The sequence below is a fragment of the Oreochromis niloticus genome, linkage group LG11, assembly GCF_001858045.2.
Source record: "Oreochromis niloticus isolate F11D_XX linkage group LG11, O_niloticus_UMD_NMBU, whole genome shotgun sequence".
Lineage (NCBI taxonomy): Eukaryota > Metazoa > Chordata > Actinopteri > Cichliformes > Cichlidae > Oreochromis > Oreochromis niloticus.
The window spans coordinates 28,894,278-28,915,610 of record NC_031976.2 but is presented as its reverse complement, the minus strand read 5'-3'; the positions used below and the strand labels follow the sequence as shown (position 1 = coordinate 28,915,610).

General features: G+C 36.8%; 1 protein-coding gene across 1 annotated transcript in view; it reads left to right on the top strand.

Annotated features, from left to right (window-relative positions):
- The window catches only part of LOC102075939 (hemicentin-1), a 46,119-nt gene that overhangs the window by 18,892 nt on the left and 5,894 nt on the right, over positions 1-21,333 (top strand). The window contains exons 5-15 of the mRNA XM_025911184.1: positions 1,075-1,488; positions 11,544-11,864; positions 11,969-12,250; positions 12,574-12,849; positions 13,390-13,671; positions 14,244-14,525; positions 17,270-17,545; positions 18,086-18,367; positions 18,940-19,221; positions 20,025-20,300; positions 20,842-21,123. Coding sequence (XP_025766969.1) covers positions 1,075-1,488; positions 11,544-11,864; positions 11,969-12,250; positions 12,574-12,849; positions 13,390-13,671; positions 14,244-14,525; positions 17,270-17,545; positions 18,086-18,367; positions 18,940-19,221; positions 20,025-20,300; positions 20,842-21,123 — 3,255 coding nt within the window. The remainder of the gene's footprint in view (positions 1-1,074; positions 1,489-11,543; positions 11,865-11,968; positions 12,251-12,573; positions 12,850-13,389; positions 13,672-14,243; positions 14,526-17,269; positions 17,546-18,085; positions 18,368-18,939; positions 19,222-20,024; positions 20,301-20,841; positions 21,124-21,333) is intronic.

Genomic DNA, 21,333 nt, shown 5'->3' with positions numbered 1-21,333 from the left:
GAACGAGAAAGACAGGAAAAAGGTAAAAAATAAATACAATTCTACCTTTTCTTCTATATGGTACTGTTGATAAAAGTTAATTGTGCTGGACAAAACAACTGGTCTGACTGGTGGACTGTTGTTTTGTTTCTGTTGTTACATTAGTGAAATGATACAGCTATGTTTTAAGACAGAGTTTATACATACAACTGCAAACAAATTATGTGACATCCTTTAAGATATATGATGTAAAATGTGGACAATCCCTTGTTCTAATTCTGCATGTTTACATTATCTGCATTAAAGTTTATCTGTGGAGGGAGAGACTGACCAATGTCAAGCATCAAACATCGAACATGTTTGTTCTCATCTGGGCAATTCTGCTTTTCTCTGTGAGCAGCAATGCTAAAAAAAACTTTTGACTCTTCTCTTCTGTAATCTTGTAATTAGGTTAGAAAATCTGGTGGAAGAAAGCAGTCTCAAGAATACTGTGTTATTCTTAGTGAAATAAAACTAACAGCAGAGGCTGCTCATCTGCTGGATAAGTTATTCTGTGGAGGGAGAGACTGAACGTCTCGGGCATCGAACATGTTTGTTCTCATCTGGTCGGCTCTGTTTGTCTCTGTAAAAGGCAACATTGCTGACACAGGTTTGTATCTTCTCCTTTATTGTAATTCTGCTATATTTGTAGTTTAAAAAAAAATATTTACATGTTTAAAAAAAAAAAGATGATAAGAATTTATTATTATCTACAGTTGATCATAAATATGTGCCTTTAGTATTTACATCTCTACTATTATCATGTGTACCATTTTAATTTATTTTTTTCTTAAACATGTCCAGAGATATTGTTAATCAATATCCAGGCAAATTTCATAGCCTGTATATATAATAGGCTATTTAATGTGAAAATTATAGTTGTTGTGTAATACATAAAAGTTATTGTAATATCTTTAATTGTGTGGATGCTGTAGGCAATTGAGTTCCTGTTTCTCTTTATTATTTATCCTTTATTATTCTTCTAGTTACATATAATTGTTATTGCTGCAAACTAAATATTACATTCACTGTTTATCTTTCCCTTTGCATTAACAGGCGCCTCAGCCTTGGCGCAACAACACTGTGACAGAGGATACTGTCTTAACCTCACTGAGCGAGAACTAACAGCACAGGCTGGACTCTGTGTTGTGATCCCGTGTTCTTTCACTACTGCTGATGAGTTTACACCCAAACATGTAGTTTGGTACAAATGTGAAGCATCTAAAAAATTTTGCACTGATGCTGACATAATATTTCACAGCAACAAAAACACAGACACAAAAGCTCAGCCTGCGTTTGAAGGACGAGTGTCACGTTTGGAGCCTGATGTGAGTCAGAAAAACTGCAGCATCATCATTAATGATCTGAAAAAGTCTGATTCTGGATCATATCAGCTCAGAGTTACTGGTGAACTGAATGGACAACAAAATGGATTCACATTCATTCAGAGAGTAACTGTCTCTGTTAAAGGTATGAAAAGCTATTCCAAGAACAATCATGTGGAAAAAAAATATTCAGTCATGTACAATAACATATTTAGTATTTTTATGGCCTTAATGAAGTATTCATTCTTTGGGAGAATTATTGACCTCTATGGTAGCTGGTAGGAACTGCAGCAGTTCCTGTTAAAACTGTTTGCCTTGACAATATCTTACTATTTGAAAAACAGAATGATGTTCTAGACGAACTTCAGGTAGTTAATCTGTTTTTACAAATGCAATGTATTTACATTAGGTCTTAATCAGAAAACCAGAGTTAAGATTCCCACACTGACAGAGGGACAGCAGGCCACACTGACCTGCACTGCTCCTGGTCTCTGCTCTGGATCTGTTCCTGAAATCACCTGGACATGGAGAGGAGCAGGAGGGACTGAATCTTACATTACAGGAAACAGCACTGATTTCAAGACTGAGAATCTGACTGCTTTCACACAGAGACACATCTCAACTTTGACCTTTAAATCTTCAGCTGAACAGCACAACACCACTGTTACCTGTAAAATCCGCTTCACAGGTGGAAAAAGTACACAGAAGACTTTCACTCTAAATGTGAACCGTGAGTTCTTTGCAACCCTTTTTTTTTAATATTAATTTTTTAAATCTATTGAATGATCAGTAGAGTCTTAAAAGGAAATCACACTATTGTAAAATGTATATTTTTATCTCACAGATAAGAAAGAAATTACAATCAGTGGTGTTACAACTGTTGAGGAGGGAGATGTTCTGAATCTGACCTGTAGTGTTGAAAGTCTTCCTCCATCCATGATTGAGTGGTCTAAACTTGATTCTGACACAAACTTGCACAATGACACTGGATCAGCTACACTTGTCATCCCTAATGCAACAGCAGAACATTCTGGACAGTACATTTGTGCAGCTACATATATGAACAATACCCTGAAGAAGGATATCAGTGTCACAGTGATATGTAAGTACACAACTTTGTGCTTTTAAGCTAAACATTTTTAGCAGTGGTCATATTCGTTTCATCTGGTACCTGAAATGGTGAGTTTAGACTAGTGTAATTCTTTTGAATAACTCTTACAGCCACACCTCATTAAATATGTGATATCATCAACATTTGTGTGTATTTGCTTTGAAATGTTTAGATCAGGGGTCCCCAATCCCAGTCCACGAGGGCCGGTGTCCCTGCAGGTTTTAGATGTGTCTGTGATCCATCACAGCTGATTTAAATGGAAAAATTACCTCCTCAACATATCTTGGAGTTTTCCAGAGGCCTGGTAATGAACTAATCATGTGATTCAGGTGTGTTGACCCAGGGTGAGATCTAAAACCTGCAGGGACACCGGCCCTCGTGGACTGGGATTGGGGACCCCTGGTTACCAGTGACTACTTGTATTTTTTTTTTTTTTAAATGTCAAAATTGTCACTTAAAATAATTTTGAAAAGTTGAAGATGATGTACAAATATGTTTTTTTATTTATAGATGTAGAGTAAAACTTTATTCAGAAAGAGGAACACTGTCGACTGCACTATACAGGGGAACTAAGAGGAAATGTATTAGGAGCCTTTTGAAACCTCTGATGTTGTACAGTGACCAATTGTAATTAGCATTTTAATGACATTTGTGGCATTTTACACTTTGCATTAATTAAACTCACGTATTTATTATTCTTATCCTTCAGGGGTTTTTTGTGTTGAATGATTACATGTCAGTGTAACTTGCACTCTCCTTAAATATACCACTGAAATCACTGAAATGTATTTTACAGATAACAGGGCTGCTCAGATCATTGGGAATAAGACTGTTAAGGAGGGAGATGTTCTGAATCTGACCTGCAGTGTTGAAAGCTTTCCTCCATCTGTGATTGAGTGGGCTAAACTTGGTTCTGACACAAACCTTCACAATGACACTGGATCAGCTACACTTGTCGTCCATAATGTGACATCAGAACATTCAGGGCAGTACATCTGTAAAGTTAAATATATGAATAATACCCTAAAGAATAACGTCACCATAACAATAATATGTAAGTACCACACATTGTCACATTACTGGTTAACATAAAAAGTGATGTCATCAACAGCCTTACCATCTTGCAGGTTAATTTTGCAGTTTAAGCTGTGAAGAATGATTACATGCCAGTGTTGTTTCTGAACTCCTTAAATAAACCACTGAAATATCATCCACAGATAACAGGGCTGCTCAGATCATTGGGAATACAACTGTTAAGAAGGGAGATGTTCTGAATCTGACCTGCAGTGTTGAAAGTTTCCCTCCATCTCTGATTGTGTGGTCTAAACTTGGTTCTGACACAAACCTTCACAATGACACTAGGTCAGCTACACTTGTCGTCCATAATGTGACATCAGAACATTCAGGGCAGTACATCTGTACAGTAAAACATCTGGACACAACTCTGGCTTCATATGTTGATGTAACTGTGACTTGTAAGTAGATGGCATTTTAACCTGAAATTCATTAACATTATAGCTTGCAGCGTCCCCTGTTTTATGATTCTGGTTACATGTTTACAGGGCATACAAAGATACAGAATGGCTCAGGATGTGTGCTTCAGTCTGGGGGTTTGACCTGTGTGTGCATCAGTGAAGGGTTTCCTTTACCTACCATCAAATGGCCTCTGTTGAATCACCACACTGAGTACTCTGTCATTACCAGTGTATTAAACCACACAGTCAACAGCACTGTCAGTGTAACTGTGAAAAACCATGGCAACAGCACTGTCGAATGTGTCAGCAACAATGGAAATGGAGAAGAAAGAGAAAACCTGCTGATCAACAACAACTTGTCCAAAACAGATGGTAAGTTTTGTTTGGTTGTTGTTGTTGTTGTTGTTTTAAATTAAAACCCTTTCTTTAACACTTTTAACCACTTGACATTTTTACTACCATTTTTTTTAACCCATGTAATCTATGACCTATGTAATTAAGACAATCATTAGACCAGCAATTAGGTGTACTATATATAATTCAATATGTGAGTTAACAGGTTTTTCATGTTGTTTCCTTCGAATGCAGAGCCATCATCGGGTCTTAGGTGGCAATTTCTGGAAATTATCATTGCATTTTTGATTGGTGCAGTTCTTTCATCAGGTGTTTGCTTTTTGGCCAAAAAGTGCTACAGGTACAGAATTTACTTTTGTAGTTATTATTAAGGTTTCTCTGTAGATGCAATTTAACATTCATTTCAACGTTTTTTCTGTAAATATGCCCTTTTCTACAGGAAAGAAATGAAGAGTTCTGGACATTTGAATGACACTTTTGTGATGCTGACACGTCCAGATGATCCACTGGTATTTATGTTAATTCGTCTTTTTTGATATAGCTTAAAATAGTTCAAATGGGTTTCTGCACAAATATCTCGCATACATTTGGAGGAAGTCTCACTGCTGCTGGTAATCCACACCCAGTCCTATACAGCTAAAGAGAGGGGAGAAACAAAATTAAAAATCATTAAAATAATCATTAGCTGGATTCAGTGGATTAACAGCAGCTGGTAATTGCACATAACCAGATAAAACTCATCTTTTCAAGGCATCAAAATAAAAATCTTTCACATCTCTGTGCTACTTAAAGGCAGATGTATATGCATAGTAGGTAGATAGGAATCTCTCTCTCACACACACACACGCTCACACACACACACACACACACACACACACTGAACCATCTCTTATTATAAAACAAACCACCCCACCAAAAGAACCACTCACTGCACAGCGCTATCACGTGAAACAATAATAAGTCAGCTCAGTCTGCCAGTTCAACACTAAACAACAACACACAAGACAGCTTCAAGCAAGACAGTGTCAGAAAAGATGATTGTTTCCCAGAAATGAAAAGCCAATCCTTTAATGGACACTACACATTATACAACTTTAGACAGGTGCATCATTGAAAACCTGGGCTGACAACTCAGGCATAGCTGTGATGGTAGGCAGAGGCTTCAGGATAAATTGACGCAATTTACAGGTGCACCCCCTACACCAGCACAATGCAGGAAGGGACAGATGGAGAGAGAAACCAAAACAAATAGGATAGCTTGACTTAGAATATGGTGCAGAACTCACACCCCTTGGAAGCATGAAAGAATATACACGAGATACATAGATAGTACTCACAATGTTGGGGTGCCTGTAGCTGATAAATGACTCAAACTATTTACTTTGTAACAGATATATGATGGTCAAGCATTACAAAACAACCAGACCCTGAACCCAAACAGTGGGACAAACGAAGTGGAATATGCCACCATTGATTTTTCCCTGTTAAAAACGAAGGCAGCAAGGAGGCGAGAAAGCACAAAGACGGAGTACGCTGAAATCAAGAGGATAATAAAAAAAGAACAAGTAGATGATGGTGGAGACGACGGTAAAATGTTGGAGGGGGAGATGAAACACTGTGAACCAGAAAAGAAGGAAGAGGAAGATGACGCAGTGTACTCCACTGTGAATGACATAATAGATGATAATTGAGGAATTCGTTTGTATAGTTGCTAAGGATAAATATTGATCTCATCAGATGTAATGGATGGATTGATGGATAGATGGATTTCTATTTTGTGTTTGAATGAAAACCTTTTGAACAATCTTCTCTATGTTGTAAACTTCACAAATATTAACAAATCAAATCTTACAGGGATGAAAATGTTACCTCTGAATATAGTGCTCTGCAATAGTTTAATGACTACAAATATTAGAAAAATGTTTTGGTTAAGCAATTTTTAGATATCTATACTTCTTTACTATAAAATCTTGTCCAATGACATTTAGCTGTAGTAGTAAATATAGTGGCTTATCTTTTTCTTGACTTTATTCTTGATGTATTTTGGAGATTTTTAACAGTTTAAGTTTCCAGGTGGCAGATGGCCAACACTGACCTTGTCTGGTCAAATAAATTTGAAAGTGTGCAGCCAAAGTGTGCCAAATTACCTTTGGAGTTTCCTTTAAGTGCTTTCACAAAATGCCCTTTTAAATCATGTTTTGTGCTTTGTATTCTTGCTGAAAAATGTATGTCTTTTTGCTTAGTAAATGTATTTTTTCCCTGTCTTGCAGTCTTGTCTTTTTCAGTTTTTATCCGACACGTTCATCAAGTCAGAATGTTTATTTTGACCAAATCATTTGTTCTATACCACACAATGCATTTCAAGCTAATGATATAACTAGCTTCAGTGGTTCTAATGCTAATGTCAAAAGTCCCCAAACACTTCTTAAGTACACAATAACAATGCACGGGTAAGGGTTCCTAAAAACAACATAAAAAGTCAGCTTAAAATTACAAGCATGCTCACTTTCAGCAAGCACACTACAGTTCACATATTATTTGGGGCTGTTTTTGAGTTGCTTGCTCAGGCAACAGTTTTCTCATTCCAGCAGTCAAAATCAGGTTATGACAGTAACGATGAAATTTCCTTTTTTCAGTATGATAATGTATTTCCCTACAAAACAAAGCGTGCAAAGATTTTCTTCAGGAAAGGCATATCAGCTCTAAGACATGGCCAACAAGTGCTTAAAGTGCAAAGAATATAAACAATTTTTGATTTTATGGCTACAAAATATCAACACTGTTTATATATTCATATACTATTTATTTTCATTTACTTGCCTCTAAAAAGGTTTTGCATTCATTCTGAGCAGTATGCGCCATCTAGTGGCATCTTTGAGTAACATAAGTCAAGTCCAACTGAACCCAGCATCTGCACTTAAAGACGCAACAAAATTTAAAAAAAGTCATCCCGCTTTTAACTTAATGATCTTGTACAAAATTATCTGTGATTTTTACATGATCATAACCATACCTTTTTTTTTAGCTATGTTTTTAATGTATCCGTCTTGTACACACATTTTTCAACCCTTAACACACTCCGTATGCATGTTTTTAACCCTTAGCATTATATTCCTGGTGTGTCATGCCTCTTTTATACTTTGCAGATAAGGGGACCACCTCTGCATCCTCACCAAGGCTGGCTCTTTTATGCTTGTTTCAGTGTTCAGGTCCTGAAGTTGCTGCTTAATCTTTGCTTATAGCTCCTTCTGCAAAGGTCCTCATTCCCATCTCCTTCAGATGTATTTTAGGAACTGGGAATTCCTTTAAGGTGACACACTGAGACAAATTTCCAAATTACAGGCAGAAGGATGGAGAGCAAAGAAATGGAAGCATAAAATGTGAGAGAAATGAGAAAAGCCCACACTCTCAGTAACATCCATCTCCAGAGTTAAATGTCATGAAAATGTTATTCATGCTTTTGTTTTCTCTAAGCTACTGTAGATTACTTCAGCTCTGTTCAGCAGCACATTTTCTCATTGGTATTAGCAAATAGACCTACATACTGCAATCCTGGCTACTGACTTGGAATTGTCATTCTTTTTAAAGCATGTGGTGTCTTGGCTCCAAGTCAAAAGCAGCACACATGTTAACCCTATAGCAATCTTACATTCTCCCCTCAAGCGTTGTTTTTAGGGCTATTCCAAAATAAAGGCCTAAACAATGTTTTTGCCGTTAGGGCTCCTAACTTTGGAATAACCTGGACATAACATTGTGTCGCTACCCCAGTTTTCCCCTTATTAGTCCTTCTGTTTAGTTTTATTCTTTTTTTATTGTTTTATTTCTGTTTTACTTATCTTATTTTAATTGTACTTGTCAGTCAAAGCACTTTGACTAACAAGTAGCAATAACAATCTTCTGCATCAAACAAATATGACCCAGTTTCTGTAAAGTAGCTAACATTTATGAAAATTTACACTGCACACATCACTTTAAAAACAACAACAACATGTTGATTAATTTCCAAGTAGCAGTAGCACAACGCTGACATTTTTGTGCCCAAGCTAATAATATGCTGTTCCAGTAATTTTGTATTTTCTTCTTGTTCCTTTCTTACTTTCAGTTGTTAACATGATAACTGTGTATCATAAAGAGAATGCCTACTTTGTCAGTTTGAACTGCAGGTTATCATCGGACAAATACTGTCATTGTCTTGACCTACGACAGATGCAGGAAGACAGATACAAAAACTGTGCTATCTGTCCTGAACTGAATATAATCTTCATAATCTCCATTGTGTTTCTTTGGTGAGATATTACATCTTCATTTATTATTTTAAAGGCTCTTTTTCATGCAAGTGATATCATCCACTTTTCTACTTTCTTATACAAGAACTCAAGAAAAAAGTTAAACTCAATCAAGGAAAGGAAGGAAACGCTGGCCTTTCTGTTCCAGAAGGAGAGTTCATTTAAACCCTGAGTCAGTCACTGGGGTACTTTAGATCATCTGAAATTGTCCAATGATTCACATAAATTTCATCTGAGATTTTAGATGCTGCCTTCTGGAAAGAAGTACCAGAGCCCTCACTACGAGACTATGGACAAGTTTCTTCCCCCAAGCCGTCAGACTCCTGAACACTCAGGGACTGGAATGACATACACACACACACACACACACCTTCATACAAGTCACTACCAAGCACTTATTTGCAGAATCTCACACACACACACACACACACTCAAATTGTTACATTATTCTTACAATGTTGCACCTCAGGCTTAACAAGAGGTTTCCATAGATACAGCGAGCACATCAGTGCCTTATATGGTGTTAAAATACACAGTACAGCAGTTACAATACAAATACATTAAAAACAATCCAAAAATTGCTGAAGTATTTGCAGAGATGTTGTACGCAGCTGAAATGGGGAAATGCTGAGTGGTATTCTTTATTTTATTTTGGGCATTTTAGTCCATTTAATCTGACTCGGGGATTTTAATATGACCATTTTAATACATGCAGATGTTCGTTTTTGACAAAGCCCATCAATGACAATATAGTTGTTCTATTTGTGGGTTACTCTGTTGAAGTCATGTAAAAAAAAAAAATTAATTAATTAAAAAAAAAAAAAATCTCAATGATATGGTTTTACTGGTATTTAAATTCCTCAAAGAATATTTTTCCTACTCAACACTAATTATTCAATCAATGAAATGAAACATATGTATATCATACAGAGTGTGATATAATAATAACTTTGTGAAAGCCAGTCTGTAAAGTTCAGAGTTATGCTGATAAACATGTGGAAATCCTGTTGCAAAACGTAGGAAGAAATAGAAAAAAGTGAGGAACAGAAACTTTGAATTAAAACGCCAGCACAGATCAGTTCGGACAGAAGAGAACAAGACAAAAAGAGGTAAAGATGGGTTTCAAGTACATACTTTAAAACTGAAGATGAACCATACTTTGTTATATTATTTAACCTGTTTTTATCTTATTTATTTTATACTAAAATATTATAGATCTCACTGCTGTAATAACTATGAGTTAACTGTGTATAATACATTGATACAGATAACATAAAACTGTCCTGTTAAGTGCTTAACTATATAAAGATTAAGTCTTTGGAGCAGCTGTAGTCCTCCGTAAAGGATGTACACATCATAATTACAACATAAATAAGCATGTGACATGAGATGTGACTTTCATGAGATGTGTGACTGTAGCTGGAGTCTTTCCTTTGATGTAATTTCTGAATGTTTATTTTTAGCATTAATACAAGTTTGTCCAGTGGAGGAAGAGACTCAACGTGTCGAGCATCGAATATCAAGCATGTCTGTTTTCATCTGGGCAGCTCTGCTTTCCTCTGTGACATGTAGCAGTGCTGACATAAGTTTGTATCTTCTTCTAAGTAACCTCCTAATTCAGCTGATATTCAATAATCTTTTAACATTTGCATATAAAACTGTTTCATAACATGTATCCAGATTATAAATTATCTATTATCACCCAGAATTTATCATAATTTATTATTACTACTGTCTCAAGTAGTAATTTATCAAGGATCAGACACGATCTTTTACTGTTTGAAACTAAAAACTGTCTATTTTTTATATTTCCCTTGCATTAATAGGTGCCTCAGCCTGGGGACGACAACACTGTGTCAGTGGATACTGTGTCACTCTCAATGAGGGAGAAGTAACAGTAGAGGCTGGACTCTGTGTTGTGATCCCATGTTCTTTTAGGACTGGTGATGGCTTTACACCTAAACATTTAGCTTGGTATAAATGTGAAGTATCTGAACCAAGATGTGGTAATCCTATCATGATATTTCACACCAACAACCGCATTAAAGTTCAGTCTGGGTTTAAAGGGCGAGTGTCCTTTTTGGAGCCTGATCTGAGCCAAAACAACTGCAGCATCTTCATTAATAAGCTAAAACAGTCTGATTCTGGATCATATCACCTCAGAGTTATTGGTGAACTGAATGGAAAACCTGATGGATTTTCATTCTCTCCCAGAGTGACTGTTTATGTAAAAGGTATGAAAATGTAGACTAAAACACAAACATACTTGAAGTCTTAAACACCCAAAATGTTTAACCAAAAATGTCAAAGGAGTTTGCAAAGAAAAGCGTCTGGACTTCTTTGAGTTGCTTGAAGACGTTTCACCTCTCATCCGAGAAGCTTCTTCAGTTCTAAGGTCAAATGGCCGAGAGTCCCAGATTTAAACCCAGTGGGAGTATCCCCCCAAAGAGGGACAAAGGACCCCCTGGTGATCCTCTAATCACATGAGCCAAGGTGTGAAAGCGGGTGTGGTACCTAATCAGCCAGGGTTTCAGGTGAGCTCATTGTGAAACCTGGCCCCATCTTGTCATGTGAATTCCTGAGGTCAGATGGCCCAGGATGTGAGTGGGCGTTAAGGCGTCTGGGGAGGGAACTCAAAACTGGATTATAGATGGCAGACAGTTGGTGTCGTAAACCACCGCCTCTGTTCAAAGATGGTCGCTCACAGTGGACATAGATGGCCTCTTTCACTCCTCTTTCAAACCATCTGTCCTCTCTGTCCAAAATGTGAACATTGGCATCCTCGAAAGAGTGTCTCGGCCATTTGACCTTAGAACTGAAGAAGCTTCTCGGATGAGAGGTGAAACGTCTTCAAGCAACTCAAAGAAGTCCAGACGCTTTTCTTTGCAAATTCCTTTGACTACGATGACCTGGATGACTGAGAACCTTCACAGACATTTAACCAAAAATCAAAAATGTATTGTTTTCCCATTAGGTCTTAAGCTGAAGCCCACAGTAATGATTCCCACACTGACAGAGGGACAGCAGGCCACACTGACCTGCACTGCTCCTGGTCTCTGCTCTGGATCTGTTCCTCAAATCACCTGGACATGGAGAGGAGCAGGAGGGACTGAATCTTACATTACAGGAAACAGCACTGATTTCAAGACTGAGAATCTGACTGCTTTCACACAGAGACACATCTCAACTTTGACCTTTAACCCATCAGCTAAACACCACAACACGAACGTCACCTGTATGATCAGTTTTACAGGTGAAACAATTACAGAAGAGACTTCAACCTTAAATGTGAACTGTGAGTACTTTGCTATAAACACAAAATATTGTGAACCTTGTTGACTTGTACAACTTTGGGGGGAAATGTAAGGAAGTTATTTTTTGGTTTTTTTTGACTCATAGACTTGAAGGAAGTTAAAATAAGTGGTGTTACAAGGGTGAAGGAGCATGAATCACTGAATCTGACCTGCAGTGTTGAAAGTTTCCCTCCAGCTTTTATTGTTTGGAAATCATTGACTACCAATATAAATCCTGACAATGGAACTAACACTGATCTGTACAATGACACTGGATCAGCTACACTTGTTATCCAGAATGTGGCAGCAGAACATTCTGGACAATATGTCTGTGAAGCAAAACATCTGGATACATTTCTAACTGTAAATGTCAACGTAACTGTGACTTGTAAGTAGACGGTAATAATCTTCTCAAATCTGCAGTTCACTAATGCACATAAGTGTATAAACCTGACAGGTAGTCAGCTTCAGTATTGTTTCTGAGAGATGAAAGACCATTCTTCCAAAACATATTACCTCTTTTTGGTGTTTCAGTGACTATAGTGGAGAGCACTATTACAGAAAAATAAAGCCAAAACATAACAAACAGAAAAATTCCCATAGTGTGAAAAATATTGGATCCCATCACTGTATGGATCAAAGATTTTTTTTTTTATGTTGTTTTAGTAATACATTCATTGTTTCATCCCACTTTACTTGTGTGCCCCACAGATAAAAGGAAACTTCAGATCACTGGCAATACAACTGTAGAAGAAGAACATGTTCTGAATCTAACCTGCAGTGTTGAAAGTTTCCCTCCAGCTCTTATTGTGTGGAAAAAATTGAGTACAAACCCAAACCTTCATAGTGGAACTTACCTGTATAATGACACTGGATCAGCTACACTCACCATTCCAAATGTGACAGCACAGCATTCTGGACAGTACATCTGTACAGCAAAACATCTGAATACCACCGTGACTTCTTATGTCAGTGTAACTGTGACTTGTAAGTAGACAGTACTAATCTTCTAGTAAAGTTTAGAATTGCACACAATTGTATAAATATGATAGGAAGCCACAAACCTTGATCTGTATTGTTACAGTAAACCTTTTTTAAATGTCATGACATAAAGATAAAGGTGGGTAAGAAAATAGAAATACATTTTCAAAAATAAAATAATAGTTATCAGGCCACAGTGCACTGCCAGAGCAGCTACTGTACAATTTGCCATTGTTTCTCTGGAAAACTACTGGACCAATGGAACAGGTTTTTAAAAGACATTCCCTCTTTTTGTGTTTTGATGATGATGGTGGGAAAAAAACTTAAACCATACCAACAAAATGGAGCCCAAAGTATAACAAGGAGACTGGTGTCCCTCACTGCATCAACAAGGCAATAATAAACCCGAAACATCCATCCATCCATATTGTATAAAATCACTGTCTGGGTCAAAGGTTTTGTCATGCGTTAGAATATTAAAATATTTTTGTTTTAGCCATTTCATCCTTCCTTATCTTAAATAAATTACAAAAATCTGTTCCACAGATTTAAGGCAACCTCTGATCATTGGGAATACAACTGTTAAAGAGGGAGATGTTCTGAATTTGACCTGCAGTGTGGACAGTATCCCTCCAGCTCTTATTGTGTGGAAAAAACCTAGCTCCAACACAAACCTTCATATTGGAACTGACACTGATCTGCACAATGACACTGGATCAGCTGCACTTGTCATCCAGAATGTGACAGCAGAACATTCTGGACGGTACATCTGTGCTGCAAAACATCTGGACACAACTCTGACTTCTTACGTCAGTGTGACTGTGACTTGTAAGTAGACAATACTAATCTTCTGCTATAATGATATATATTTAGTTCAGCTGTGTTCTCCCCGGTTTCCATTCATCGTCAGTATCCAGTGTATTTAAGCCCTCAGTTTCCCTCAGTTTCTTGTCTCGTCGTTGCCTTTTCATTATGTGTGTTTTCAGTTCAGTCCACTTAATCAGTTTAGTTCAACCTTTCATGTTCTGTTCATCCCGTCTTTATAATAAACACCATGCTCATAGTCAGTCAGTATGTGCGTCCTGCATTTGGGTACTCTCTTTCCATTCCCAAACACCTGACCGTCAAAAAAGCGTTCCATAGCACAGAGTGTGATTTGCCTTCAATGTTTGAATTGGGAAAAGAGAAATACAAGTGAACTGAAGGAAAATCTAATTATGGATGAGATACCAATATTTCTTCTATTCCCAAGGATATTCCCTCCTTTAGTGTTTGGATGTGAATCACAGAGAGCAGTATGAGGAACGAGGAAACTTAGTCTTTCATGATTCTTTAAAGGTTATCTTGAATAAATCTTTTTTTGCCCTACATATTATAAATTGCTGAATTCTGTTCCACAGATAAAAGGAGACCACTGATAGCTGGGAATACAACTCTTAATGAGGGAAATGTTCTGAATTTGACCTGCAGTGTTGAAAGTATCCCTCCAGCTCTTATTGTGTGGAAAAAACCTAGCTCCAACACAAACCTTCATATTGGAACTGACACTGATCTGCACAATGACACTGGATCAGCTACACTTGTCATCCAGAATGTGACAGCAGAACATTCTGGACGGTACATCTGTGCAGCAAAACATCTGGACACAACTCTGACTTCTTACGTCAATGTGACTGTGACTTGTAAGTAGACAGCACTAATATTTCACTATAATATATTGGAAAAGTAGCCATAATTTTGTTTAAAGGTATAATAAAGTGTTCCAAAATTTAGAGTGTGATTTCCCTTCAACTTTTGAATTGTTAAAAGAGAAATAGAGGTGAATTGGTAAATTGAAAGAGAGATAACATAGATTATCTTATTATGACCCTTCATCAATACAAAATGTCATATTATCAAAAGTCCACATTAATTAAAACACTTCCTAAAATCTTTAGACCAAATTATGACTACCTTACCAGTATATAAGTACTAAACACTACCCCAAGGAAACTTGTTATTGATTGATTTGCCACTGTATTAAAAAATGGATTTCAGTTGCATTAATGTTATTAATGCCAATACTAACTATTATTCCCAAGGATATTCCCTCTTTTAGTGTTTTGATGTGAATGATACTGAGCAGTATGAGGAACAAGGAAACTTAAACCATGCCAACAAAAACGTGCTCCATATTATACTTGAGAATGGTCAGACATCATCTTATCAAAAGATATTCCCACTTTCTGTGTTTAAGTTATCTTGAATAATTATTTTGTTTCCCTCCATACTGTAAATAACGGGGACACTGGTGTCCCTCACTGCATCATCAAGGCAAAAATAAACCCGAAACATGCTAGCCAAAATGCCCCCTACATGGAAAAAGTATTGTACAAAATCACTGTCTGGGTCAAAGGTTTTGTCATGCGTTAGAATATTAAAATATTTTTGTTTTAGCCATTTCATCCTTCCTTATCTTAAATAAATTACTAAAATGTGTTCCACAGATTTAAGGCAACCTCTGATAGCTGGGAATACAACTGTTAAAGAGGGAGATGTTCTGAATTTGACCTGCAGTGTGGACAGTATCCCTCCAGCTCTTATTGTGTGGAAAAAACCTAGCTCCAACACAAACCTTCATATTGGAACTGACACTGATCTGCACAATGACACTGGATCAGCTGCACTTGTCATCCAGAATGTGACAGCAGAACATTCTGGACGGTACATCTGTGCTGCAAAACATCTGGACGCAACTGTGACCTTATATGTTGATGTGACTGTGACTTGTAAGTAGACAATACTAATCTTCTGCTATAATGATATATATTTAGTTCAGCTGTGTTCTCCCCGGTTTCCATTCATCGTCAGTATCCAGTATATTTAAGCCCTCAGTTTCCCTCAGTTTCTTGTCTCGTCATTGCCTTTTCATTATGTGTGTTTTCAGTTCAGTCCACTTAATCAGTTTAGTTCAACCTCTCATGTTCTGTTCATCCCGTCTTTATAATAAACACCATGCTCATAGTCAGTCAGTATGTGCCTCCTGCATTTGGGTACTCTCTTTCCATTCCCAAACACCTGACCGTCAAAAAAGTGTTCCATAGCACAGAGTGTGATTTGCCTTCAATGTTTGAATTGGGAAAAGAGAAATACAAGTGAACTGAAGGAAAATCTAATTATGGATGAGATACCAATATTACTTCTATTCCCAAGGATATTCCCTCCTTTAGTGTTTGGATGTGAATCACGGGAGCAGTATAAGGAACGAGGAAACTTAGTCTTTCATGATTCTTTAAAGGTTATCTTGAATAATTCTTTTTTCGCCCTCCATATTATAAATTGCTGAATTCTGTTCCACAGATAAAAGGAGACCTCTGATCATTGGGAATAAAACTCTTAATGAGGGAAATGTTCTGAATTTGACCTGCAGTGTGGACAGTATCCCTCCAGCTCTTATTGTGTGGAAAAAACCTAGCTCCAACACAAACCTTCATATTGGAACTGACACTGATCTGCACAATGACACTGGATCAGCTACACTTGTCATCCAGAATGTGACAGCAGAACATTCTGGACGGTACATCTGTGCTGCAAAACATCTGGACACAACTCTGACTTCTTACGTCAGTGTGACTGTGACTTGTAAGTAGACAGCACTAATATTCCACTATAATATATTGGAAAAGTAGCCATAATTTTGTTTAAAGGTATAATAAAGTGTTCCAAAATTTAGAGTGTGATTTCCCTTCAACCTTTGAATTGTTAAAAGAGAAATAGAGGTGAATTGGTAAATTGAAAGAGAGATAACATAGATTATCTTATTATGACCCTTCATCAATACAAAATGTCATATTATCAAAAGTCCACATTAATTAAAACACTTCCTAAAATCTTTAGACCAAATTATGACTACCTTACCAGCATATGTAAGTATTAATCACTACCCCAAGGAAACTTGTTATTGATTGATTTGCCACTGTATTAAAAAATGGATTTCAGTTGCATTAATGTTATTAATGCCAATACTAACTATTATTCCCAAGGATATTCCCTCTTTTAGTGTTTTGATGTGAATGATACTGAGCAGTATGAGGAACAAGGAAACTTAAACCATGCCAACAAAAACGTGCTCCATATTATACTTGAGAATGGTCAGACATCATCTTATCAAAAGATATTCCCACTTTCTGTGTTTAAGTTATCTTGAATAATTATTTTGTTTCCCTCCATACTGTAAATAACGGGGACACTGGTGTCCCTCACTGCATCATCAAGGCAAAAATAAACCCGAAACATGCTAGCCAAAATGCCCCCTTCATGCAAAAAGTATTGTACAAAATCACTGTCTGGGTCAAAGGTTTTGTCATCCGTTACAATATCAAAATATTTTTTTTCAGCTATTTCATCCTTCCTTATCTTGAATAAATTACTAAAATCTATTCCATAGATTCAAGGAAACCTCTGATCATTGGGAATACAACAGTTAAAGAGGGAGATGTTCTGAATCTGACCTGCATTGTTGAAAGTTTCCCTCCAGCTCTTATTGTGTGGAAAAAATTGAGTACAAACCCAAACCTTCATAGTGGAACTTACCTGTATAATGACACTGGATCAGCTACACTCACCATTCCAAATGTGACAGCACAGCATTCTGGACAGTACATCTGTACAGCAAAACATCTGAATACCACCGTGACTTCTTATGTCAGTGTAACTGTGACTTGTAAGTAGACAGTACTAATCTTCTAGTAAAGTTTAGAATTGCACACAATTGTATAAATATGATAGGAAGCCACAAACCTTGATCTGTATTGTTACAGTAAACCTTTTTTAAATGTCATGACATAAAGATAAAGGTGGGTAAGAAAATAGAAATACATTTTCAAAAATAAAATAATAGTTATCAGTCCACAGTGCACTGCCAGAGCAGCTACTGTACAATTTGCCATTGTTTCTCTGGAAAACTACTGGATCAATGGAACAGGTTTTTAAAAGACATTCCCTCTTTTTGTGTTTTGATGATGATGGTGGGAAAAAAACTTAAACCATACCAACAAAATGGAGCCCAAAGTATAACAAGGAGACTGGTGTCCCTCACTGCATCATCAAGGCAATAATAAACCCGAAACATCCATCCATCCATATTGTATAAAATCACTGTCTGGGTCAAAGGTTTTGTCATGCGTTAGAATATTAAAATATTTTTGTTTTAGCCATTTCATCCTTCCTTATCTTAAATAAATTACAAAAATCTGTTCCACAGATTTAAGGCAACCTCTGATCATTGGGAATACAACTGTTAAAGAGGGAGATGTTCTGAATTTGACCTGCAGTGTGGACAGTATCCCTCCAGCTCTTATTGTGTGGAAAAAACCTAGCTCCAACACAAACCTTCATATTGGAACTGACACTGATCTGCACAATGACACTGGATCAGCTGCACTTGTCATCCAGAATGTGACAGCAGAACATTCTGGACGGTACATCTGTGCTGCAAAACATCTGGACACAACTCTAACTTCTTACGTCAGTGTGACTGTGACTTGTAAGTAGACAATACTAATCTTCTGCTATAATGATATATATTTAGTTCAGCTGTGTTCTCCCCGGTTTCCATTCATCGTCAGTATCCAGTGTATTTAAGCCCTCAGTTTCCCTCAGTTTCTTGTCTCGTCATTGCCTTTTCATTATGTGTGTTTTCAGTTCAGTCCACTTAATCAGTTTAGTTCAACCTTTCATGTTCTGTTCATCCCGTCTTTATAATAAACACCATGCGCATAGTCAGTCAGTATGTGCCTCCTGCATTTGGGTACTCTCTTTCCATTCCCAAACACCTGACCGTCAAAAAAGCGTTCCATAGCACAGAGTGTGATTTGCCTTCAATGTTTGAATTGGGAAAAGAGAAATACAAGTGAACTGAAGGAAAATCTAATTATGGATGAGATACCAATATTTCTTCTATTCCCAAGGATATTCCCTCCTTTAGTGTTTGGATGTGAATCACAGAGAGCAGTATGAGGAATGAGGAAACTTAGTCTTTCATGATTCTTTAAAGGTTATCTTGAATAAATCTTTTTTTGCCCTCCATATTATAAATTGCTGAATTCTGTTCCACAGATAAAAGGAGACCACTGATAATTGGGAATACAACTCTTAATGAGGGAAATGTTCTGAATTTGACCTGCAGTGTTGAAAGTATCCCTCCAGCTCTTATTGTGTGGAAAAAACCTAGCTCCAACACAAACCTTCATATTGGAACTGACACTGATCTGCACAATGACACTGGATCAGCTACACTTGTCATCCAGAATGTGACAGCAGAACATTCTGGACGGTACATCTGTGCAGCAAAACATCTGGACACAACTCTGACTTCTTACGTCAGTGTGACTGTGACTTGTAAGTAGACAGCACTAATATTTCACTATAATATATTGGAAAAGTAGCCATAATTTTGTTTAAAGGTATAAAAAAGTGTTCCAAAATTTAGAGTGTGATTTCCCTTCAACTTTTGAATTGTTAAAAGAGAAATAGAGGTGAATTGGTAAATTGAAAGAGAGACAACATAGATTATCTTATTATGACCCTTCATCAATACAAAATGTCATATTATCAAAAGTCCACATTAATTAAAACACTTCCTAAAATCTTTAGACCAAATTATGACTACCTTACCAGTATATAAGTACTAAACACTACCCCAAGGAAACTTGTTATTGATTGATTTGCCACTGTATTAAAAAATGGATTTCAGTTGCATTAATGTTATTAATGCCAATACTAACTATTATTCCCAAGGATATTCCCTCTTTTAGTGTTTTGATGTGAATGATACTGAGCAGTATGAGGAACAAGGAAACTTAAACCATGCCAACAAAAACGTGCTCCATATTATACTTGAGAATGGTCAGACATCATCTTATCAAAAGATATTCCCACTTTCTGTGTTTAAGTTATCTTGAATAATTATTTTGTTTCCCTCCATACTGTAAATAACGGGGACACTGGTGTCCCTCACTGCATCATCAAGGCAAAAATAAACCCGAAACATGCTAGCCAAAATGCCCCCTACATGGAAAAAGTATTGTACAAAATCACTGTCTGGGTCAAAGGTTTTGTCATCCGTTACAATATCAAAATATTTTTTTTCAGCTATTTCATCCTTCCTTATCTTGAATAAATTACTAAAATCTGTTCCACAGATTCAAGGAAACCTCTGATCATTGGGAATACAACTGTTAAAGAGGGAGATGTTCTGAATCTAACCTGCAGTGTTGAAAGTTTCCCTCCAGCTCTTATTGTGTGGAAAAAATTGAGTACAAACCCAAACCTTCATAGTGGAACTTACCTGTATAATGACACTGGATCAGCTACACTCACCATTCCAAATGTGACAGCACAGCATTCTGGACAGTACATCTGTACAGCAAAACATCTGAATACCACCGTGACTTCTTATGTCAGTGTAACTGTGACTTGTAAGTAGACAGTACTAATCTTCTAGTAAAGTTTAGAATTGCACACAATTGTATAAATATGATAGGAAGCCACAAACCTTGATCTGTATTGTTACAGTAAACCTTTTTTAAATGTCATGACATAAAGATAATGGTGGGTAAGAAAATAGAAATACATTTTCAAAAATAAAATAATAGTTATCAGGCCACAGTGCACTGCCAGAGCAGCTACTGTACAATTTGGCATTGTTTCTCTGGAAAACTACTGGACCAATGGAACAGATTTTTGAAAGATATTCCCTCTTTTTGTGTTTTGATGATGATGGTGGGAAAAAAAACTTAAACCATACCAACAAAATGGAGCCCAAAGTATAACAAGGACACTAGTGTCCCTCACTGCATCATCAAGGCAATAATAAACCCGAAACATCCATCCATCCATATTGTACAAAATCACTGTCTGGGTCAAAGGTTTTGTCATGCGTTAGAATATTAAAATATTTTTGTTTTAGCCATTTCATCCTTCCTTATCTTGAATAAATTAGTAAAATCTGTTCCACAGATTTAAGGCAACCTCTGATCATTGGGAATACAACTGTTAAAGAGGGAGATGTTCTGAATTTGACCTGCAGTGTGGACAGTATCCCTCCAGCTCTTATTGTGTGGAAAAAACCTAGCTCCAACACAAACCTTCATATTGGAACTGACACTGATCTGCACAATGACACTGGATCAGCTGCACTTGTCATCCAGAATGTGACAGCAGAACATTCTGGACGGTACATCTGTGCTGCAAAACATCTGGACACAACTCTGACTTCTTACGTCAGTGTGACTGTGACTTGTAAGTAGACAGCACTAATATTCCACTATAATATATTGGAAAAGTAGCCATAATTTTGTTTAAAGGTATAATAAAGTGTTCCAAAATTTAGAGTGTGATTTCCCTTCAACTTTTGAATTGTTAAAAGAGAAATAGAGGTGAATTGGTAAATTGAAAGAGAGACAACATAGATTATCTTATTATGACCCTTCATCAATACAAAATGTCATA